The sequence below is a fragment of the Protopterus annectens genome, chromosome 1.part0 (assembly GCF_019279795.1).
Source record: "Protopterus annectens isolate FY-2018-M chromosome 1.part0, PAN1.0, whole genome shotgun sequence".
Classification (NCBI taxonomy): domain Eukaryota; kingdom Metazoa; phylum Chordata; order Ceratodontiformes; family Protopteridae; genus Protopterus; species Protopterus annectens.
Window position 1 is genome coordinate 1374888505 of NC_056725.1, and position 24009 is coordinate 1374912513.

The 24009-nt window shown below is 36.0% G+C and overlaps 1 protein-coding gene across 1 annotated transcript in view; it reads right to left on the bottom strand.

The window, feature by feature from the left end:
• RNGTT (RNA guanylyltransferase and 5'-phosphatase) overlaps positions 1–24009 on the bottom strand; it is a 2413358-nt gene that overhangs the window by 416971 nt on the left and 1972378 nt on the right. The window contains exon 13 of the mRNA XM_044066976.1: positions 8945–9045. Within this exon, the coding sequence (XP_043922911.1) occupies positions 8945–9045 (101 nt within the window). The remainder of the gene's footprint in view (positions 1–8944; positions 9046–24009) is intronic.

Below are 24009 nucleotides of genomic sequence, written 5' to 3' on the forward strand. Positions count from 1 at the left end.
GTTTCACCTCTTTGCAGTCCTAATTAATGCTTTTGGGCTAATGCTGAACAGTGATAAGACAAACTGTGTATTCTTTAAATTCAAGAATCCTTTTCAGACTAAAGCAATATCCACTTGATCACTTCATTTAATAGCACCCACATTGAAGTGGTACTTTCATAAAACTGCAAGGACGTAAACGTTTTGTTAGTAACTACCCACAGCAATCAAAACTATGACTGCCAAAAAACATCAAAAATGTAATGACCCCTTCCACGTGTCAAAAAAAAAAACTGCTAGAACGTTCCTCTTTCCAACTTATTTTTTACTGCAAGTTATCCATATGCAACTCTGTGATCTCATACACTTAACAAAATGCAAGAGTCCTGTAATAGGGCAGCCAAATCTGCTTCAAGACTCCTCTCATGTTTGCACCACTGTATAGCTTTAAATACCTTAAAATGCTTTGAATTCAAGCACCATCTTGGGGAGAATCAAAATGAAATTCAGTCACAAATAACTGTTCTCCCAAATGCCAACCTCTCTCCCACATTGTGAAATGATAAACCTTTATTCCCGACCTTAATTCGAACCATTTAAACATAGCTTTTCTGTTACTCATTTATAAAACTTTTGGCAACTCCTGTTTTTAAGTTGCAGTAGGTAAATTATGGAATAAACTCACTTCCTGTATTCACCAGTTGCTCTCTATAAAATGCATTGAGTCACAAAAAAAAAAAAAATGTGAAAGTTGTGCAAGCACTTGTGTAGTGACTCTATCCCACCGTGCAAGTGGCTCACTTCTGACTGTCCATACATCCAGTATAAATACTCCCATGTGTCATCTCCTCACTCTTGCCTCCAAACATTTCTAATCCCACTTGACAACATGTTTCCGGTTACTTTTTCCATCAAACCACTGCCTCCATCTACTTTTTTTTCCATCTCCTTCTTTTCTGCTATCTTGATGAAAATATACTCCTGGGAACTATGACATTTGTGCTGTTTGCTGAATATATGACCTAACCAGCACGTTCTTTGTTCTATTATACATCTCAGTAGAGTACAGCAGAGCAGCAGTTAGTTCCTTTCAGTGTTTCCTTTGCACCTGCTCCTTTACCTGAAAGATCTCTAATTTCCTATGAAAACAGAAGACAATATAAGAAAATGGTCAATCTGTACGAAGAGTTCTTTTGTATTATTCCACAGTTCAGGATTCCAACCCACAGAATTGTAAGTGGAAGAGATTTTAATAAATGCAGATGTCTTTAGCTTTGTAGAGCTTGTGACATGGCTCTGCCCAGCAATATAAAAAAATCAGACACAAAAAGAGCAGAATGCAAAGGGTTCCAACTCTTCATTTAAGCATGTGACCTCCGTCCATGTTTTGTGTGGCTTGCTAACTTCCATGTATACAATTCAATGCTGTTGCTAGGAAGCTAAATTACTATCTGACTCATATCTGAAATAGAGAAATAATTTTGCATTCACATTACATTCAGCTGTAAAATTTCCAGTTTAGGCACCACCTTTAAACAGTGTTCCAACAAAATGGAGGTTGGTATATATAATACAAAATGTTCATTTTATTTAACTGATCATTTTAAAGCAGCATCATTTCTGGGGAAAACATATACAGCATGCCTATTTTTAAATGGTGTTCAGCATTATTTTGCATATTTTTTTAACTCATACCTACAGCTAAAACATTTACTTAGTACGGTGTTCATTCTAAATATTCCATCCACATCAAATGTATGGTCCTTTCAAATCACAAAACGTGCACTGTTCTTTTAAAAACAGCTTTCAGAGATGGGGCTGGTACTGGCATTATTGTACTTGGCCTCTCAGAGCACAATGAACAGCTGCTGAAGTGAGAAATGTCATTAAAGTGGGCCGAGTGCAGGCTATGGAGATGTTTAGTCACTAATAGGGTAATAAGTTGTGAAAGCATGAAAGATGAAAAAAGACAGTGGGTCAATACACTAGACAAAGAACAGCAACAGTTTTGGTCCATCAGCTTATCCTCCTAAGATGTTAACGCTCATGAACATCAGGAACAAATTAATAAAGGGAAAATACCAGTCTTAGCAGGAATGTGTTACAAAACACAGCATCAAAATACATCTAAAAATGAACAAACCTGCACTAAAACATGACTGCTTTGCTATTAAAAATGTTTAAACAGATGCATTCTGAATGTGACAATGAAAAAGTGAAAGAATTCATTATGCATTCCTCTGGAAAGGTCTAAATAAAAAAAAATATATAAAACAGAATGCCCAAGGCGATATTTTCTGTGCGTCCCTCCTCTCACTTCAAATGCAGAATAAGTCTTTTTGTGATAAGGAAGGAAGGCACATTAACACTTTGTAAACAGAAGCTGGATTTCAGACAACAAATACTACATACAGAGATATTAAAGTAGTAAGTGGCACCATTCGCTAATATCACTATGGGGTAAACTAAAAGATAAAAATGAGATGCTTCGATTCTCATCTGTTAAAATGAAGCACCTCTCTATAAGCAAGGGCACGTTTCAACAACACAATAGTCTTAAAAGAACAGAAGATGAAGAAAGGGACTTATCTGCATTTTCCTTACTTACTGATACTGCTTTAATTCAAGCAGACATTGCAAATCAGATGTAAACTATCTAATCAAGCAAAAGCAGTACTGTCAGATGCAGTTATGTCTTCACCCAAACTTACTGCAAACAGATGTAGAATTACTGAAATAACTAACTGCATGTATTAACACAAATATTTATTGTTACAGAAGTAACAGAACAAGTACATAATGACATCCCTAAACCTGGGACCAAAACCATCTAAGATGAATCAGATAACCATTCCTTGACTTTACAAGACAGTAAGAAACAGGGTTAACAAAAGGCCACAATGTGAACACATGATGGAACATGTCACCATATCAGCAGTTTCAGAACAGACATCAATGGAAGAATGAATAGGAAGTGGAAAAATTAAATGTTCAAGCTTATTACACTTTTGTTAATACTAGTCTCCTTTAAATGATCAAATCAAACAATGGCAATGAGAAACTAATGGAACTCATACCAGAGACCAAGGCAAATGGGTTTTGCATTAAAGCCAGAAGGGTAATCTGCTCCTTTACCAGCACTAAAGGTACACTGCAAAACCTCAAGTAATATGTTTTCAAACCAGCCTGTAACTCACCTCTTCATATACTGTACTGAGCAACCTACTGGTGACTGTTGAAACAAAGAACGGATTCTAGTAAGATACAAAGAACTGGCAAAGACAGAAAATTAAAACTTGCTAAAATTCTTAAAGGACCAACCTACTGGTTTACAAAACTGTCTTCATTACACATTTAACATGCATTTTAATGGAATGCTGTTTTTGATATTCTTGTTTCCTTCTAAATATAAATGAAATGTTCTCAGACACTAGCTCATTTTTAAAACTAATACGCCACATTATTAACTGTGGCAATCATTCCTGTTGTTGTTTGTCTTTCGGCTTTTCCCAGTTAGGGGTCGCCACAGCGGAACTCCAGTCAGCTAATGATTGGCAGTTGTTTTTTTTTTTATGGTGTCGCGTTGCCAGCCCGATGCCCAACCTTCAACGAAGGCACGCCCATTCAACACTTATCTTTCGAACACCCACTCGACCGCGGGGAGGACATGAAGACTCCACACAGAAGGCACTCCCAACCCAAGCCGAGAATCCAACGGGAGAACCTCTTGCTGTGAGGCAACAATGCTATTCCTGTATTTTATAAATTTCTTCTGTACCAGCTGACAGGAGAGTTACAGGCTAGAATCACAATGTAGCTACTGTTAGGACTGAATGCCAAATGCGCTAATGATAAATGTAAACCTGAATTCTGGCAGTGATGCATCTCAAGAAAGTACAAATATAAAAACACCAAATTGTGAATTATTTCCAAGAAAAAAGTAAACAGAATCAGCAAATATAGCTTTACAATTTACAAATCAATATCAATGCTGGAATCAAAAAGGTTACTAAAACTGTTGCCAGACAGTTTACGCCCACTTAAGCCTGTAACATGCTTACCTGCATCCTCATCCTATGGACAGCTATGCATGCTGTAGTGAGTTATACACACTAGGATATCAGAGCTGTTGCTGATGCTTTTTGCAACCTCTGAGTGAACTACAACAACGTTGACATGTTTTGTGAGGACATAACAATGGCACTGATACTGCTTTACTGGAACTAATGGAGAGGATGAGTAATGAGCTTGCACTAGGAAAGGGTGATGGCACTTTTATCCAAGGTCCCGGACACCATCAGGCACGACTCCCCCCTTTGGGCTGGCTATGTAATACAGGCCTTTCTAAAGTTACCATCAAATGGGTTTCTAGAAGGAGCTACTCGGATTGATAGAATAAAACCTAGCCGAGTTAGAGTCTTACTTTAACAGTACCTTTTCAAGAACGAAGTATTCCATCCATTATTCTAATCTGAAGCCTTTCTTACCATCTTCTCTCTAACATATGTTGATCTCATGCTAGATGCCAACTACATCAGTCTTACACTTGCATATTCAGATCGGGCATCATTTCAAGCCATCTTCAGTAATCATTAGCTTTCCACTGCTGTAGTAAATAGATGCAGAGAAGGCAACAGATTCTGAACTTTTATTATTACAAAGTAGGCTACAGTATATATACAACTACAATCTATATATACTGTAGCACAAAAAAGTGCAGAGGGGGAGGGAGCAGCAGTTCTTTTGCTGAATAAATATTTTTTTTTTCAAAGGCCAAATGTTAAGGTGAGCACCTCATTCAAATTTATGAAAATTACTTGGAGGAGGAAATATTTTACCGCCAAGCCTAAATTTATGGACAGAGTTCAATGCAGTACCTTCCGAAGTCATAAGTGGCAGAAAGGTGTTTAGCATACCATGTAAGGCAGCCCTGGAAAACATGTATTCTTATTAAAGGCAATTCTGTGCGTAGAGTATGACATATGTGTTGACTCCTTGCCAAATACCAGCCTCTCCTATGTCTCCCACAGCTGCATCTATAAAATAAACCTTGAATCCTTTAGTTCAGTTACTACTCCTGCTGTTTGAACTTCTCTAATAAGGAATTTTTCCCTTCTATTTTGTACGCCTGTTCTCAAAAAAAAAAAAGTAACAATAATAACATTAAAAAAAAATTCTTAGACCTGAGCAAGCTGGAAAATGACTGCCTGATCTCAAGTTTCACAAACAAAGCAGAAGCGCTGAGATTCCTCTTGCTGATGGCTACAAGAAAGAGTGTCGCCTATGACAGAAATGTCAGATCAATCTTGGACACAAGTTTCACAGCAGAATGGACTTTTTTATTCAGGAAACTGCACAGGTTGCCAGATAACCTAACTAGTCATCAGTGAAATGAGAGAAACCATGTGGTTAGCCTGAGGAAGTTAAGATCTGGCTATGTCTTGCAGAACAGATGACTCAACAGGGTCATAAAAATTGCAGAGAAACAGATACTGCTAAAAGATAAGGCCAAAGCATTGGAAACCCTGCATATCATGGTCAAAAGTGGGCTATGAGAATGACCTTGGATTTATTCTTCTTTCACTTTTGACATGAACATGGTTAACAGGACAAAAGAACAGGCAGCATACAGAGGTTTTACATGCAAGCTTTAAACCAGAGCATCCCTGGGGCACCTCCCATGGCAGGGATTAGGGAGTAAAAGCTGCTGCATTTGGCATCAATTATGGATGCAAAAGAATTGCAGCAAGGCTTCTCTCAGCAGCAGATCATCTTCTGTGTCACTGTGTTGCTGACCCCAGTCTTGCTAGACAGGACACCAGAATCCTCCTGTGCCCTAGGCATTTTAGGTGGGGGACTGTGGTAAGCTCCGTTGATGACTTTTCACAAAAATCATCCCTCCTCTCTTTTCTTTGAACCTACGCTTAAAAAAACTCATGTACAAAAGTCTTGGGCAGTGGAAAAGGGGAAGGCTAACCAGAAGGAAGCTCCATAGATAATTTACCTTTCAAGATTAACCTGTCAAATTAGTCAGTAATGTTTCTGAGCTCAAACGTTTTACAAATCTCACAATCTACATCCAGATGCTCCACATCTAAGCATTCCAAACACAAAACATTCTTGGCCTGCAGTGCAATTGTATTATATCCATAGATAAGTGCATTTCATAAACTTAAATGGCTTCTCAGGGCACATCCTTACAATAGGTGTATGTGTGTATGCATGTACATACATGCATATAATATATGGTTTACTATCAAAATTCTGACACTCACTTTATTGAGTAATGGCTTACTCGAAAAAAAAAAAACAGTGAAAATTAAAATATCGGCTATGCAAAATAACGAAAACAGTAATGTCGACAAGATTGATATTTGACATTGTTGACATTACCCTACTCACCTTACCATCCCAGTGATTTCCAACTAACGTTTTGCAGGGGGGCAAGCCCTCCTGCACCTCCCATGTGGGGGGATGTACCCCCCACCCCCTGCTACTCATATATACAAAATCTGAGATAGCACTATGGTGAGGAAAAGGGTACATTTCCCAATCCCCACTGTAGTGCAATCTCCAAGCAGAACATCAACCTCACAACATCGAATGCACACTTGCATTTGTTGTTGTGGAGTTGACCATTTTTGGTTTGGCATTACGTGAACTGGAAAACAGCCTTTCGACCATCCCAGTTTGACTGACTGCCATCCGAAATTTTGATAGCAAACCATAATGTGTATGTGAATAGATATTATAGTTACACACACATGCATAGCTGACATACAACTTGGCTATCACTTTATCTTATCACAAAAGAACAACAAAAGGCCTTAGAAACAGGAAATATCTGATCTTATAACTGTAGATCAGTATCACCTAAGACTGCATATGACTGGAAGCTTTGAATATTTATTAAGAAAACCAAAACAGAAAAAAATGCAAAAACAGAAGCCTGGACTTGGACTCATTTACCTATGCAAGATGTCTGAGGATGAACTGAGGTTTGGAGAAGTGGGTAAAGATTTCTGAATTATGGATAAAAGGAAGGAGTTTTACTTGGCAATATTTCCTGTTGCGAGCTGACAGTATTCTGCAACATCTGACCCCAATAGTTTTGAAATAAATTAACCAAATCATACAAGATCATCACTACTCTTTCACCATACCTCTTAACATCTTAGCTCATGAAATCTAGACAAAGCCAAAACATAGGGACAGATTTTAAATAATACTCTTATAAACATGCTAGAATAACACATTTTGTACTAGCATACATCTTTCTGAAGGATATAACGTCTGAAACTCATGTCTGTTATTAAGTCACTTCAATCTTCAGTGATCTGCCAGAAAACCATAAATTTTAGAAGGAACAGACCAAAAAACATGAAGCAAAAATATGGCCATATTGCAAAATTTGGGACAGCTGAGAGGTATGACTCACTACTGAAAACTCGTTCTCCCCAAACCCCTCTGGCAAACCGACAAGAATCTGCTGCAGCACAGTATTTATGATCGCAAAATAAAACAGCACTGAAAGTAAAGAAGCCTGCTTTTAGGTTAATTGCTAATGAAAACTCCTTCAAGCATCCTCTCTCCTGGAATCTATTATCAGAATATGTCAGAAATAAATATTTTCCAAAAGCAGTTAACTGACCATTTACCCACAGCATACAACTACGAATGCTACAGGAACAATTACTGATAACGCTGACTCTAATAACTTTTCTAACAATGCTGCTATAAACCAATCAACTTCCAGCTATCTCCTCTCATTCATGTATCATAATTTTGGCATCTCCCTGGGTACTGGCTTCAAATGTTCAGTATTTATTAAACCTACCACTTTTTAGCATCCAATTGCTATGATGAGTAAACTATTCTTTAATATCATCCATTTCCACGTTCCTTATTTAACATCTTAAAAAGACCACTGATTAAACAATCCATTTCTATTAGCTGTCAATATGCATCCTGAGTGAACAATATGTATTGTTGTGACTGTGACCTGAATCATGGCTAGGAAACATCTCTGGATTAGCTCATCTACTGGACTAATAAATACATTTTACCAGAAGTAGTGGACTTTGGCACAGATGCAAGAGAAGGTGCACTTCAAAAGCACAGAAACCTCACAAGCTAGTTCCAAGACTAAGGAAGCTTGAAAAGCGAATGATACTTCTTACAAAGGGGTGAGATCTGTGGTGGGTTACTAATCATTTCCGACATATACTGGAGAAGAAATTAAAAGCTGGTGTCTGAAGTCAAAAGTTTGGATGAGCCGAATACCATTTTCTAGTTATTTTCTACTACACTGGCAAGGCATCATTAAAATTAACAGGTATAACTGAATGAATCGGCACAAACTGCATCTGAAGAAAAGACACAAGCCAGACACAGCCAACTGTGTGAAATTTTCCAGAGAAGGAGACAAATGATTGAGTACTCATTAACTATGGACAGTAGCACTGGTTAAGGAGTAAAAAGCTTGACATGGCCAGATTAACCTCACTGTAAATGCATATCGGGCCTAGAAGACCATGTAATGCCAAAGTTAATGGGTACTTATTAAGACCCTTTTTGGGTAAGCTGAGCCGACTTTTCGTTTGCATACCTAACGACAGGCAGCTGCAGATTGATGTGGCCCCTCGTATCACTGATAAGTAAAGGACTTGCTGCAAGTAGCGCTGCCTGTAAGAAAGCTGCACTAAGGAAACGAAGGAGTGTCAATAAAGTGAGACTAAATAAAAGAATATATAGTTGTAAGTATATTATATGTTTAAAAAATAACCCAATCAAGTTAGTGACATAACTGAATTAAAATTTGATGCAAGCTAAAATGAGTGGCAAAGAAATATCTGAGGCAAGTAAAAATTCCTGAATAATAAGAAAAATAATGCACTCACCAATAATTTAAATATAGATAAAAGATAAAAAGGAATCTGCATTTCCCCCGGAGAGTATCACTTACCCCTCTCCTTGAATTCTACTGATCTGAAGGCGAAAATCTACAGAATTGTGACTAGGGGGTTTCCATTTCAATATGTCATCACATCTTCCCGGCTTGTAGGGCTGAAAAAAAGTTAAAGGATAAAATAAGCTACAATAACTATTTAAATACACAATGTGCAACCATTTACACCAAGTTAAAACAAGTCCAACTCCATAGTCATTTTTATTTGTGCTTCTGCTGAGAGCCGAGCATGTGCTTTGTTTCCTGTATAAACTGAGACAAAGTATTAAAATGTACAGGCAAGGTCTTTAATGAGCTAAATGGTACTTAAACCCTGGTCAAGGTTAAGTCAGCCCCATCCCGCTCCCCCAAAAAGCATTTGCTGATACTCTTAAGTTGTTATACCAGCAAAACCACACAGATCCCTATGAATATGATGCTACTGGTAGTTACTAAATCTCCAACATATTTTTAAAGGCAGCACTGGTAAAGAGGCTACAGGGTATACTTCTGAAAATGAAGTTAAACAAGGAAAACTTCTGCACTAACATCTTGATTTTGAGATCCTTAGCACAGCACATTTGAAAGAAAGAGCCAAAGCTAACAATAATGCTTACATATAACAGTCTCAAAGTACAAAAATGGCTATCTAATAAAGGCTGTTACCAGTTTCATTTCTCCAAGTCTTTTATATTTCCAATATCATGATGGGAATGGACCCCATTCCTAAGTCAGGGTATGATTAGACTTCATGAAATTAGTATGGTTTCAGACTTTGATTTTAGCCAACAGTCCATTACTCAGCATCTACAATGTGCCCAGACCTTTATGGACGAGGGTTGAATTTTGCTTCCAGTAAAAAAATTGTGAGGAACAGAGCAATCATGAGCTTATATATCGTAGGATGGAAGTTAAGTTATCTCAACACAGCATGGCTCAAGGTCAACAAACAGGCCTAATTAAACTAGAAAGTGGCGAGAGGCAGCTTTTGTACAGATGCACTTAGGACAAGCAATAAAGGAATCCTTGGAAAGGAGGATACACAAAATGGAATAAAACAGGAAAGGATTCACATTAAAACAGTTATAGCTATGGTAAAAAAAAGTATGTGTCAACAAGCAAGCCTAAAATAGGACAAGGTTGCTTTTTTCAGAAAGTCATAGGAAAAACAATATTAAACATACTAAATTTGAGTTTTCATTATGAATAAGAAGACACAAAAGAATAACAAGTTATTCCAAATAAGCCGAGGAAGGAAATGCAGTGAAAAGTACTAAAACAAACAAAGCTGGACAAGATGCAGGTCATAAAACAGGAGAAAAGACATTCACAAAAAATAGTAAATGAACTCTTAGCTATCCAGTGGTTGAGAGTATATAACGATAAAAATAAATGTGATTTGACAACTAGTGATTCACCTTGTCAACATGAGAGGGCACACTCCTAAAAGGAGTACTTTTTAACTGGGAAATGTTCACAGTCAAGTGAAACAATCAGTCCCCTTCATCTGGACTTCAAAAAGAGTGCAGCTAAGGAGACAACAAACTAAGTATAACAGTGTGCTTCTATAAAAACTGAAGAGGCTTAAATAAGATGTCAAAGAAATAGATGGAGTATACCCTGACATCATTAAGGAATATGTGAATGAAATGGCAGCCACATTTAATAACTCTCTAGAAAATGAAGTAGCACTGAGGGACTGGAGAAGGAAACATCTTTGAACTAAACTGATAATACGGACAACTATAGTCAATTAAACTGAACTTCTAAAGTTGGGAAAAATTCAAACAAGTTTCAAGGAAAACAAAAAGCAGTGGAACTGGAACAACTCAAGGAACTGTATTACCTTCAGGATGACGTATTCTTTTCAGGATGATCACTTATTTGGCAACATCATAAATGCAGTATAAAGAGTGGAGGACCTTACAGCCATGTTGTTGTGTCTTTCGGCTTTTCCCGGTTAGGGGTCGCCACAGCGGAACTCCGGTCTGCTAATGATTGGCAGTAGATTTTTACGTGCCGAGTTGCCAGCCCTGACACACAACCGTCAACGAAGATACACCCATTCACGCATGTCTCCACACAGAAGACGGTCTAGCTGAGAATCGAACAGGACAGAGTCTAACTGTGAGGTGAAAACGCTACTGCAGCACCACCACCGCAGTTTGCATAAGACCTTACAGCCATGCCATCTGCAAATAAGTCATTAAATTACTTCAGCAAACTTATACTCCTTCAGAGTGAGCTAGTCAAGTATGCAAGGCAGTCTATGGTTGAGATACAAGAACTTGCTGTAGAATATAAATTTATTAAAAGACATAAGATAACGGGGGTTTCATATCAGTCTAAATTTTGTTCCACTGCAATGACGAACATACATGTGAATATATACTACACCCTGTCTCCACCTGTGGTAAAATTCATTCTGTATCATTATATTCATGCTTGATTAATCCTATTCAGGGTTAAGGTGAAACATGAGCCTATCCAAGCACTGAGTGTGTGTAAGGCAAAGAATTAATTCTTAAATGAATATCAGTTCATCATAAGACTTAAATTACAGACTTCATCATACATTGCAAACATACCTCTAGGCAATTTATAAATCCATCAATTCATTTAATGGGCATGCATTTGTTGGGAGGAGGAAACCAGGGCACTCAAGAGAGGAACATGAAATGGCTAATACCAGTTAAAATTTAAACAAGCATGAAGGGAACAAAGATTGAATTGCTTTCCATAGGACGTGGTAGAAAAGGTCAAGGCTGAACTGGTGAAGTGGATAAGTGGAAGCCAGCTGAATGTCAAACTTAGACTGGACAGGCAACACAAACTGAACTGCATCTTTTGTAGATGGCCTTTTAAATATTTGCTATAAATAAAACAGTGCATGGCTGGTTTGTTCCATTTCTGATAGGGGATACTACATAAAAACACTGATGATAGCAGGGACATGACAGACTGTCAACAAAATAATATGGAGGAATGTTGTGAGAATACTACACACATGGCTTATTTACAACATGTAAGACTTGTCAGCAATGTGCTCCTCTTGCTGAGAGTAATGTACAGTGACTAAAAAGGCCAGAAACTAGAGTGCACATATTTGAGAAGTTTACTTACCGAATTATTGAAAATTAATAGGGAGCAGCAACAGAGATAAGAAAGGCTTTGTGGTATTATAATGTCTAAGGGTAATATGTTGGGCATGACAGCTTGCAGGCTGAAAGGGTATCTCTAGGATGCTGGATAGAAGCACATTTTAAAACTAATTATCAAATATGAGGAGTTTGCTAATTACGAGACGAAGAGTAAAAACGGTGATGCAGCGGTTAGCGTTGTCGCCTCACAACAAGAGGTTCTCCCGTTTGATTCTTGGCTGGAGCGCCTTCTGTGTGGAGTCTGCATGTCCTCCCCCGTGGTCGAGTGACGTTAAAAGACATGCAGGTATGTGCGAGCGTGAATGGGCGTGCCTTCTTTGAAGGCTGGTCGTCGGGCTGGCAACTCGGCACCGTAAAAATCCACTGTCAATCATTAGTGGACCGGAGTTCCGCTGTGGTGACCCCTAACCGGAAAAAGCCGAAAGACATTACTTTTACGAAATGAACAGAGAATGTTTATCATCGCTACTGGGTTTAATTTATCCAAATCTTTTGGGTTTCTAATACTATGGAGGGAATGGACCACATTTCTAAGTCAAAGTATAATTGTGAAATTAGTATTGTTTCAATCTCTGATGACAGCCAAAACTGTTTTTCACAGCACTCGTAATATGCTCAGAATTGATTCATATGGAGTTACACATATCAGTAGCATACCTAAACATGATGCATACAGTTATGGTAGGGGTAGTAACTGGTATAAACCAAATAAGCTTATGACCTTATCCTATGTCAGAAAATGTCCTGGGGGGCATACTAATAGGACACAAGGCTGATTACACAATCAAGTGTTAAGGCAAATGTTGAGACTGCTGATATTAACTGCATAACTGCTATTCTGTAAGACGGTAACTGCTTCAGATATTTAACTCTTTTTGAAGATTGGACAGATACTCCTTGCTTCTAGTGTGATGTTTCAAGTATGAGAAAGATGACACAAAAATAAATAAATAAAGCATTCAGATCATCATACTTTACAGCTAACAATACAGCTATGACACTTACATTACCTGTTTTACTTGTCACATTATTAGCTCTACACATGATGTTATCTGGTTTCTCATATCACATCCAACAACCAATGTCAAGCTACTACATTAAAATTAAGTTAACCAACGTGCTAAGCAATGTTCAACTTTTCAAGTGACATTAAAGTGAGCACACTGGGGACAATTGGGCATATTGTGTTCTGGGTCCAAGCAAAAAATAGTGTGTGGAAGTCCCTGTGAGGGAGTTGCATCCAATAATACAGGCAAACATTAGTGTTATCCACTGACATCTAACAGCAATATAGATAATGCAGTGTGAAAAAAGTTTTTTTTACAATGGGATACTTAGCTTTAGTCAATCTATCTCTAGATTTGGACTGGCTAATGTACTCTACAAAGGTTGAGTCAGGCTCTGACAGAAAGAATGAACTAAGAAAACAGAGCCAGCTGATAACCCTTGTATCCTGGCATCAGAGGGACTGGGTGTCTGCCAGGGGGAGGGGAACAAATATCTGGTATTTGGGCTAGCCAAGTGCCTCCACAGTAGGAAATCCCAAGATGTTATTAATGCATTAGTGAAACACAATAAACATCCCAAGGTGCCCCAGTCATCATCCAGTGCCCTAAAGGCAGCAAGGTCATTACTGCCTGCAGTCTGACAATACAAAACTTTGCAAATTTGATGCAAAGTGGAAATCATTGCCTACAGTGGACTGTATCACCCATACCTTTTGACTACAAGAAAGATTTAAAATAAACCCCCTTCCCTGTTCATTATGGACATGTGAGCCCTTCAGAAATACCTAAAAGTGAGACAATGAGATGCCGGTCTTGCTCTAGGCCCTTTCTTACTTAGCTTTCTTCGAGCCTAGAAACAAGGAAAGAGAGGAAAACTTTTCACTGGGGAAAGGAAACAGAACCACAATAGCAAAGATGCAAGAAAGCCAGACCTAGTAGCCATGTGCTGTGATTGCATATCTTTTTATTTTAGGCTTTGCAGACCTTGCCTGGATCCTACCTTGCATCTCTGGATGGGCTCCTCACTACATTCATCAGCCAGGCTGAATCCAGGCTCTCAAATATTTGGTTAGGACATTGCCATGTGCAATAATATCTCTCTGAGGAGCTCTTCAGCCCACCACTCCTCTGACTGGATTGTGCTCAGCTCATCCAGCATCTTAAGCAGCACACTGGTAAGCAATCCATTCGCTGACAAAGTTGTAGCAATAACACATCGGAGGCGAACATTAGAGTGGATGGGGTCCTCTCTGATCATTTCTGCTTGAGCAGAGGAACCAGGCAGGAGTTCCCACTTTCCCCTTTATTATTTGCATTTTATTCAGAACCACTTGCAAGGAAAATAAGAATTCAGAAATTCAAAGATATAGTTGGTATGATACCCAAGAAAAACTGGCTTTATTTGCAGATGATATTATTTTGCACCTGACAAAAGCAGAAAAAGACATTACAGTGTCATGGAACATTTTGAGACAGTTGCAAATCTTTTTGGGATACAAAATTAATGAAGCTAAAACACAGGCAACAGCAGTAAATTATGTACCCACACATGAACTGGTTCAGGAAAACCCGTATTTACGGGGACATGATAAAATGAAGCATTTAGGAGTATGGATTAAAAATGATTCTAGTGTGGCAGCTAAGGATGTCGGAAGAGACTAAACAAAAGACAATACAAAAACTGAGAAAATGGAAGCTTTGTTATATGGATATGGATAGTATGATACAAGCAGTTAAAATGATTTTAGTCCCTTTAGTCTTATACACAGGTCAGGTATATTTTTAAACACACGTCAAGCATATTTTTATCAACCAGAGGAGAAGCTGTGGGTAGTAATTAATAAAGAGCTGAAACTTTATCTGGGAGGGGAAGAAAGTAAAAGTCAAGTGGGATAAGCGGATTCTTCCAGTAGACCAGGACAAATTGGGATCACCCAATTTGAAGAAGTATTTCAGAGATACACAGTTAAGACTCCTATACAAAGCACAAGCAGAAAACTATAACTCAAAGTGGAAAGGGATGAAGATGAATCAGGGGAAGAGCTCAAGAAACAAGGAGAGACTGGGATTTTGGATGCAGGCCTTTAAGGAGAATAACAATAATCATGCAGGATATTATATCCATAAAGTAGCAGAAAGTATTCTACTAACTAAACCAACATGGGAATGGAGAAAAGAGATTCTGCTGATAGGGATGACTGCAATTAATTAGGGATACGGACAATAGGGAGTGCAGTGAGTTGGTGGACTTTAAGGATTCTCTGTGGGATGCAATGTCGGAGATGCTGGTTGGGCAGACTGGTCTGATGAACGAGATGATTGTTCTGAGCTATGATACAGAATCAGAGTTGCCTAGACATGGTAAAGCCTTGCTGTGTCAAATAATGGTGGCTCCCAAAAAAGCAATTACTAGAAAATGGAAATCAAAATCTCATCCAATTATTGCTGGAAGTAGTGAATATAGTAACAGAGATAAAACAACTGGAATTAAGATCTTTAGAAAAGGGTAAGAACAAACTACACAGGAAAAAAATGGGAACTGTGGGAATACAAAGAAAGGAGGAAAGAGGTCTAAATGGCAACAAAACTTAAATGAGCTATGTAACGTTCGTGTGAGAAAGATGCTGTAGATTATAAGTGATGCATAATGTTTGCAACTGGAAGTGTCAGTATGGTTTGTGATGTAAAATGCTTGCAATTACGATTGCGTCTGGGTTTTGTTTTCATTTATATAAATGCACGATGGCCTATGTAGCAAGTGATGGCTTAATGAAGATGTTTCTTGTTTAAAAAAGGTAAGAATTGAATAATTTAAGTAATGTTTAGGTTATATGATATATAGCAATATATGTAAAGTATGTTTGTTATGTTAATATAGTTTCATTACTTTTATATGAATGTAAATTTACCTATGTCACAAGTAATAATACAGGTGTTTGAAAAAAAAAAAGTTGCAGCAACAACACAATTATTCACCACCACAATCTCTTTAACTTCACAACAAATATTATTATTTTCATCAATTGCATTCAGTTTTTTCAACGCTCGCTTCTAAATAATCAGGCTCACCAATTTCTATCCAGTAAAATATAACAGCTTTTTTTCAGTGTCCTGGCTAAATTCTGTAGTTATTAAAAGTACCATTTCAGGTCTTCCAAGAAAGCAGACTTTACCCTATTGGACAAATGGGGTAAACAAAAAGTAAATAAATAAATATAAAAAGTCCATTGTCTCTAGAAAATGGACATTAATACTTTTATTAAACTTACACTTGCTGTATCTAATAGCTGTAATATTTCAGAGAACACGGAATAATAATAATAATCCAGAGAGATAACTGGCCTCCTTTAACTAGATATTTCAGTGACCACTCCACTCCATGGACAATTTGGTACTGGGTATGGCAGTATTTTTCCTTTGAAATGTTGCTCTTGGATACACCGCAGAAGGCACAACTGTGTACCACCTTCTTCTGCATATGCTGACATTCCTGCACAATACTTCGTAACTTTTGCTCTTTCTTTGCACTTTATTATTCCCGGGTTTGATTTATGCACCCTCTCAAGTATAGATAATTAGGAAAAACTGTTTTGTCAGCTTTAAAAATCAAGCCCTAAACACATCTTATTTCCTCCTTTAAAGTAAAATAATAAGGTTGAATTTCTTTCCCCACTAATAATTTTAGCTCTCCCTGGCTCCTGTCAGACCTGCCCCTTTGAAAGATGGCCCCTTCCCTATGGAGACTACAAGGGAGAGATTCCAAAGTGTAAGCATTCAAGCTGAATGTCAAACAAGAGATCCGGGTGTTCCAGAATTGTACTACATGCATAGTTTTTTTTTTTTTTTTTTTTTTTAAGTGGAAGGGAATCGTAACTGGAGATTGTTAGACATATATTTAGCAACAACTACTATACGTGTGTGCGTGTGTAAAATATATTTCAGGTATGTGTAATAATATGTTTAGCCACAAGATGGCAGTGTTTTCTGGTGAACACTTATGGTAATATGCCTGATGTAATTTCCTGTTCCTCATGCAGTGTGTTTCATGACATTAAAAAAGAAAGACATTTGGAGATAACGAAAATGGCTGCCGGATAAACTGCTCCCTATTCACTGAGCTCCTCAATACTCTGATGCTACCAGCAATTTTTAATAACTTTTAAGAGAATTTTTTCCACAGTTTTTTCTACAGAAGGTATCTCTGGTATATCTTCTTCATGCTGGGATTATTCATTTTTGGAAAAAGTGCAACTTTTATATTATTTTACCTCAGACTATCTTTTGGCCTCAACAGTCTCTGGACAAATGCACTATAGAAGCTCCTATCTGGGTCAGTATTTCTGTTTTCACACCTCTTTTCTGGGCATGGCTGGCAACTCTGACTCCATGGAGACGCAGACAACCAAGGCCAAATTCTCCTCTATGCCTTCTCCAGAAAAGGACTCTGGCTCTAAAAGATTAAGAACCACCAAACAAGCTACTGAGAACATTAAAGTAAGTACTAAAGATAAAAATTACTCCAATTTTCATTTAGATGATTTGAAAATGGCACTACAGCCCATTCAAAGTGCTTTTCAGTCTTTTTCTGAACAATTTACTGACTTTGGTAAAACTCTAAGACAGATTAATGACAGAATGGACATAATTGAAAATAAAAATCTGGATATGGAAATAAGAGCAGACTCCATAGAACGTGATTTAAAATCCAAAGATGTTCTCGTTACAGAAATACAAGCCAAATTACTGGATTTAGAGGCAAGGAGTCGCAGGAATAATATAATAATTAGAGGATTACCGGGATCTTATGAAAACCAAAACTTAATTTCAGTGACTAAACAAATATTTGATGCATTTCTTAACTTTGAGACAACTACTAACACCTTAATTGTTGAAAGAGCGCATAGAGCCCTGTGTGCCAGACAAGACTCTACTTTATCTCGGATTATTTATACAAGATTACTAAATTACCAGGACACTCAAAGTATTTTAGAAGCAGCCAAGAGTAAGAAATATCCCATCTGGAATAAATATAAGCTGACTTTTTCACAGGATTTACCCCCACAAATAAAACTGAACAGACAAAAATTATCACCTTATTGTGCTGACCTAATCAAAAGGGGAATAAAATTTTGAATGAGGTATCCAAACACACTTTCTTTTAGTTATAATGACAGAAGTTATATGGCTTCAGAACCTCAAGAAGCTAAGGATATCTTTTTGAAATTATTCAAAATCCTTCCTGACACAGTCATACAAAAGTAATTCTCCTAACCATTGTAAGTACTTTGGAATTTAACTGGTGATTTTACATGACATTGTAAATATTCTTTAAATAACAGAAGTTATGACAAGCTTTACCACACGAATAAACACTCTGACTTTATAGTGTGTAATATCTGTTTTTATTGGTTTATAGAGATGATAATATCTTAAACATCTTTATTCCAATATATGAAGGTGCCATAATTTTTGAGAAACTCCATTATAGTTTGTTTATGTGGATATATGGTTTTCTGTATGAAATATCACCCAAACAGAATGGAGGGAAAATCTTCTAGACTCTCGTGCTAAAGTAGCGCCACCAACCTGGTTAGAGTTCTGTTGTTTTGTTTTCTGTTCATAGTCTCAAATTATTTTCCCTCCTGTTTTGCCTGCATGATGACGTTATGATTCCCAAGGAAACTGTGACATGTTCGTCCTGTTGAAATCATCCTGAGTGCCGCTACGTTGTCTGCAACTTAACTGCTTGCTTCTAAGGTGATCGGTAACTGTAATTTGAATCCCTGAATATTTCGATCACTAAATACAATGTCTTCCTGGTTTCGTACTGTTGTACCTGATGAAAACTACTAAGACTCTGCGCCGTTGACTCCAACTGATTAATCCATCACGAAGTTTTGCAAGTAAGTTATTTTCTCTTGCTCAGGATGGCTATTCTGATTTATCCACTGCAAGAAGCTTGTTACGAGGTCAGGATGCTTCCCATGGACGTATGGAGGTTTTGCTGCCTCTGTGCCTGTGATGCAGGCTATTTATCAGCCTGACTGTGAATTAACTTCCCTTTATATGTTCCATTACCTCAGTATGTTGTGCATTAAGTCAAGCATTTATCTTTATACTGTTTTATATATTCTAGTTAGTGCTCTAGGCACATAATTTTAAATGTGTTTTCTGATCACTAAATACAATGACTTCCTGGTTTCGTACTGTTGTACCTGATGACAACCGCTAAGACTCTGCGCAGTTGACTGCAACTGATTAATCCATCACGAAGTTTTGCAAGTAAGTTATTTTCTCTCGCTCAGGATGGCTATTCTGATTTATCCACTGCAAGAAGCTTGTTACAAGGTCAGGAAGCCTTCCACGGACGTGCGGAGGCTTTGCTGCCTCTGTGCCTGTGAAGCAGGCTATTTATCTGCCTGACTCTGATTTAACTTCTCTTTACATATTCCATTACCTCAGTATGTCGTGCATTGAGTCAAGCATTCATGTTTATATTGTTTCATACATTCTAGTTAGCGCTCTAGGCGCATAATTTTAAATGTGTTTTATTTTATTATTATCTGTTTCACACTGAACCTGGGATAGTGATTAACTAACTAGGGGTCCGTTATTTGCTGTTGATCCTTCATTATAAACAAATAATAAGTCTTTTATTCAAGTTTAGGAATTTATATGTCACTTGTACTATTTGAATTTATATTTTTTAGACATAGTTGCCAAGGGCTATATGATGCCTTTGTTATAAATTCTAATGTGTATGATTCAAACACCTGAATGATAAATTTATATATAATAGAATATAAGAACAACATGATACATAAAGAGGCTCTCATTTATTTTTATAATAACATGCTATATATTTTATTAATTTTGAATGGATTTTAGATGTCACGTGATGTCATTTTTATAGTAGGACTTTAGACTAGTTTGGTTAGTATTCTTACTATTTAGACACCACATTTACTAGAGCCTTACTAATTAATTTAATCTAAGTGAAGAAGATTAATTAGTGTTAACTGTTTAGATATATTATTAACATAAAAATATTACAATTTTATATTTAACTGACAATACTCCATTTCATTAAACTACATATATTTTTAAGGTTTATGACATACATTTAACCTTTTTTCATATACATTTATGATTATCAGTGTTTAGCCATATTATTGTTTTATTAACTATATTTATGTTCCACTATATCTCCTTACAAATTCATATCATAATGCTGTTTTAGCATGGTTTATTTACATTCATTACAATCATATTTACCTGTATAGGAGCTTGTGAATATACAGATGAATAGGGAATGTGTATGCCAGGAATTTTGTGTTTTGATAGATATGTAAATATGTTTAGTTTTGATAACTTGCTTATAGTCCTTTTAGGACTTTACATAATTTTCTTTTTTTTTATTTTGATGTTAAGGGTGACCATGTACTTACTTCTTTTGTATAGACTTTTTTGTCTTCCTTCTTTCGTTAGGTTAAGGTGGATAGGCACTGGGTTAGGGAAGAAGGAAGAAAATGAGACTACAATGAATCCTATACTGAAACTTATCTGTACTCAGAATAATCATTTTAACAAAATTAAGTTATGTTTGTTCCTTTCTTTCATCTTCTCTTTATTTATAAATTTCTTTAGTTTATTCCATCAATATTAATGGACCTTAGATTGCGTATGGTTAATCTGTTAACAATAGATTCCTGGAATATAAGAGGGATCCAAAATAAAGACAAGAAATCTTTATTGTTTCATTTAATCTATAAATCTCAAGCTCATATATGTTTTTTACAAGAAACACATATACCTAGAGATGATTGGTACAAGGATAAAAATAAAAAATGGATCCAAAAAATAATAGCCTCGGGGGATACCTCTAATTCCAGGGGGGTGGCTATTATAATTAAACAAAAATTTCAGGGGATTATTATTGAAGAAAAATATGACAAGGAGGGTAGATGGTGCTACTTTACTTCTAATATATACAATCTTGACAAACCACTTTTGGTTCTAAATTTATACGGTCCTTGTAACCATCAGCATTTGTTTATTTTACAAATATATAATATCCTCTCTTATTACAAAGATCATTATGTTATAGTGGGCGGAGACTGGAATGCTGTAATTAACCCTGACATTGATCGAACTAGTTCTTCCTCTTCATATAATTACCAAACATCTTCTGCTCTTGAAGATTTAATAATGGATTATAACCTTATAGACCCTTTACAATACATTAAATACTCAAAGAAAAAAGATATATACACTTATTATTCAAAATGTTATCATTCTTGGTCAAGGTTAGATTTCTTTCTCTTATCTAATTCTCTTACACAATCAGTTTTGGATTTTATTATTGAGCCCAGATTTCTTTCGGATCATTCTAGAATTTTATTAAAATTGAATCTCGAGTTTAAATTTGCTTATGCATTCAAATGGAACTGCTGGACTTTGAATAACAACTTGCTCTCTAATAAAGAAGTTAGTAAACTGTGTATAGAAATAATTCAAGAGATGGAAAACAACTTAGACTCAACAGTTATTCCCTATGATATTCAATGGGCGGCGTGTAAGGCAAGGTTAAGGGGTATGTTTATTTGTAAGGCTTCATACCTTAAAAAACAATTCAATAATAAAGAAAGATTGTTAAAACTAAGAATTCAGTCTCTTGAGAATCAATATAGATTAAATTCTGATCCTGCTGTCTATAAACAAATTATAAATTCCCAAAAAGATCTGATTTTATTACATCAAAAATAATCTTTCAATACAGGAACAAAGATTATTAGTTACCTACTCTGAATGGGCTCAAGTACCTTCGAAAACCCTAGCTAGAATAATTAAAAATAATTTTGATAGGCCCAAAATATCGCCCATACAATTCAAAAATAAATTATACAACACTCCACAAGGAAATTATGCAACTCTTCACATTACTATATACTGATCTTTATTCCAAATAATCTAATTTATTAGTAAATTGTCATATAAACAGTTTTCTTAGTTCTATAACATTTCCTACTTTGAATGAAAATCAGCAAATATCTGAATCAATTGATAGACTCAAACTTGGTAAGTCCCCAGGTCCTGATGGTTTTACTTCTGAATTCTTTAAATTATTTAAGTCAGTAATTGCACCCTTCCTTCTTAAAGTTTATAACTACATAAAAATAAATGACATTTCGGATCTTTATTGGAACACCTCAAAAACTATTCTAATTTTAAAAAACAACAAAGATAAAACAGACCCTCATAATTATAGACCCATCTCATTAATTAATTTAGATATCAAGATTTTATCCTCTATTCTTGCCAACAGATTGAAGATGGTTCTATCATCAATAATTTCCCCAACAACAAGCAGGTTTTATGTCTCACAGACATATATGGGATAACACTCTCTCTTTGGAATCCATTATTCATCTTACAAAAAATGACAACAACCCAATATATACATTAATTCTTGATGCATCGAAGGCATCTGATAGAGTGAGTTGGGATTTCCTCTTCCAAACAATGTCCTGCTTTAATTTTCCCATCACATATATTAGTTTTATCAAAACCCTTTACAAAGAATCCTTTACCAAATTGTATATTAACGGATCCACATCACATTCTATAAAGATTACTAGTGGCATGAGACAGGGATGCCCCTTATCTCCCTTTCTTTTTAATCTATATTTAGAACAATTACTTTTATACTTAGCACAAAACACATTTCATAGGATTCCTAGGATTTTAAACAATAATTTACTTTTCTCTGCTTTTGCTGATGATTTAGTTATATATTTTCAAACTCCTATTACAGATCTTAAAAAAATAATTAATTCCATTGAGAAATTTTCTCTAGCGTCGGACTATCACATTAATTCCCAAAAGACTTATATATTCCCCGTAAACCATCTGGCACATAAACCATATTTATTTCCAGTCTCCTATTTTCATATTACTTTTGGAGTTAAATATCTGCGTATACATATTGATCATAATAATCTGTCTTCATTTCAAAATAATTTACTTAAAATATGGACATCAATAATGTTAGACATGCGTAGATGGGAATTTCTCAACTTATCACTTCTTTCCAAAGCTGCAATTATTAAAATAAATATTCTTCCCAAATTTCTTTATCAATTCAACTCTTCTGATCAAATCATTCCTAAATCTTTTTTCGATAAAGTTAACAAAGAACTAGCTAAATTTTTGTGGTTCCCTAAAACAGTTAGGATTTCTTACTCTAAATTATCAACTTCTAAAGATAGGGGTGGTTTAGGTTTACCAAATTTGTATCTCTATTATTTAATTATTTCGGCTAGCAAACTACTGTCCATTTCTAAACTGAATATCATTCATTATAATCAATGTCCAATTTGGATGAAGTTATGGCATCAGTATATTTTATCCAAAAACATAAACCCTGTTGCCATTCCATTTATCTCCTTAGATATTTTGAATTCACTTAAAATCTCAAACTTTCTAAAACATAAGATCAAAGCATTTCAGGACTTATTAAAACTTATTAAATTTGATAATATTTTTCATCTAATACAACCACTTCATCTGAACCCTAACTTAAAGTTAGATAATGCACCATTTAATTTAACTAAATATCCCCTTATAAAGAATATGAATGTTTGGGATCTTTTGAAACACAAAGATTTGTCTTTGGAAAATCTTCGAACTACACTGAAAGTCAATTGTAAATATACTATAATTCTGCGTCAGTTAAGAGATGTAATTATGGCTAATTGGGCTTATATAATCCCAAGGGAGCAAGATTTTAATAATATTGATACGGTAATTAGAACATTATTATTACCTGAGAAAAGGTTATCAAAATCTTATAATTTGATAAACAAATTAATTCAAGACTCATTATGTCTCTTTTCTAACTTCTGGGACAAACATA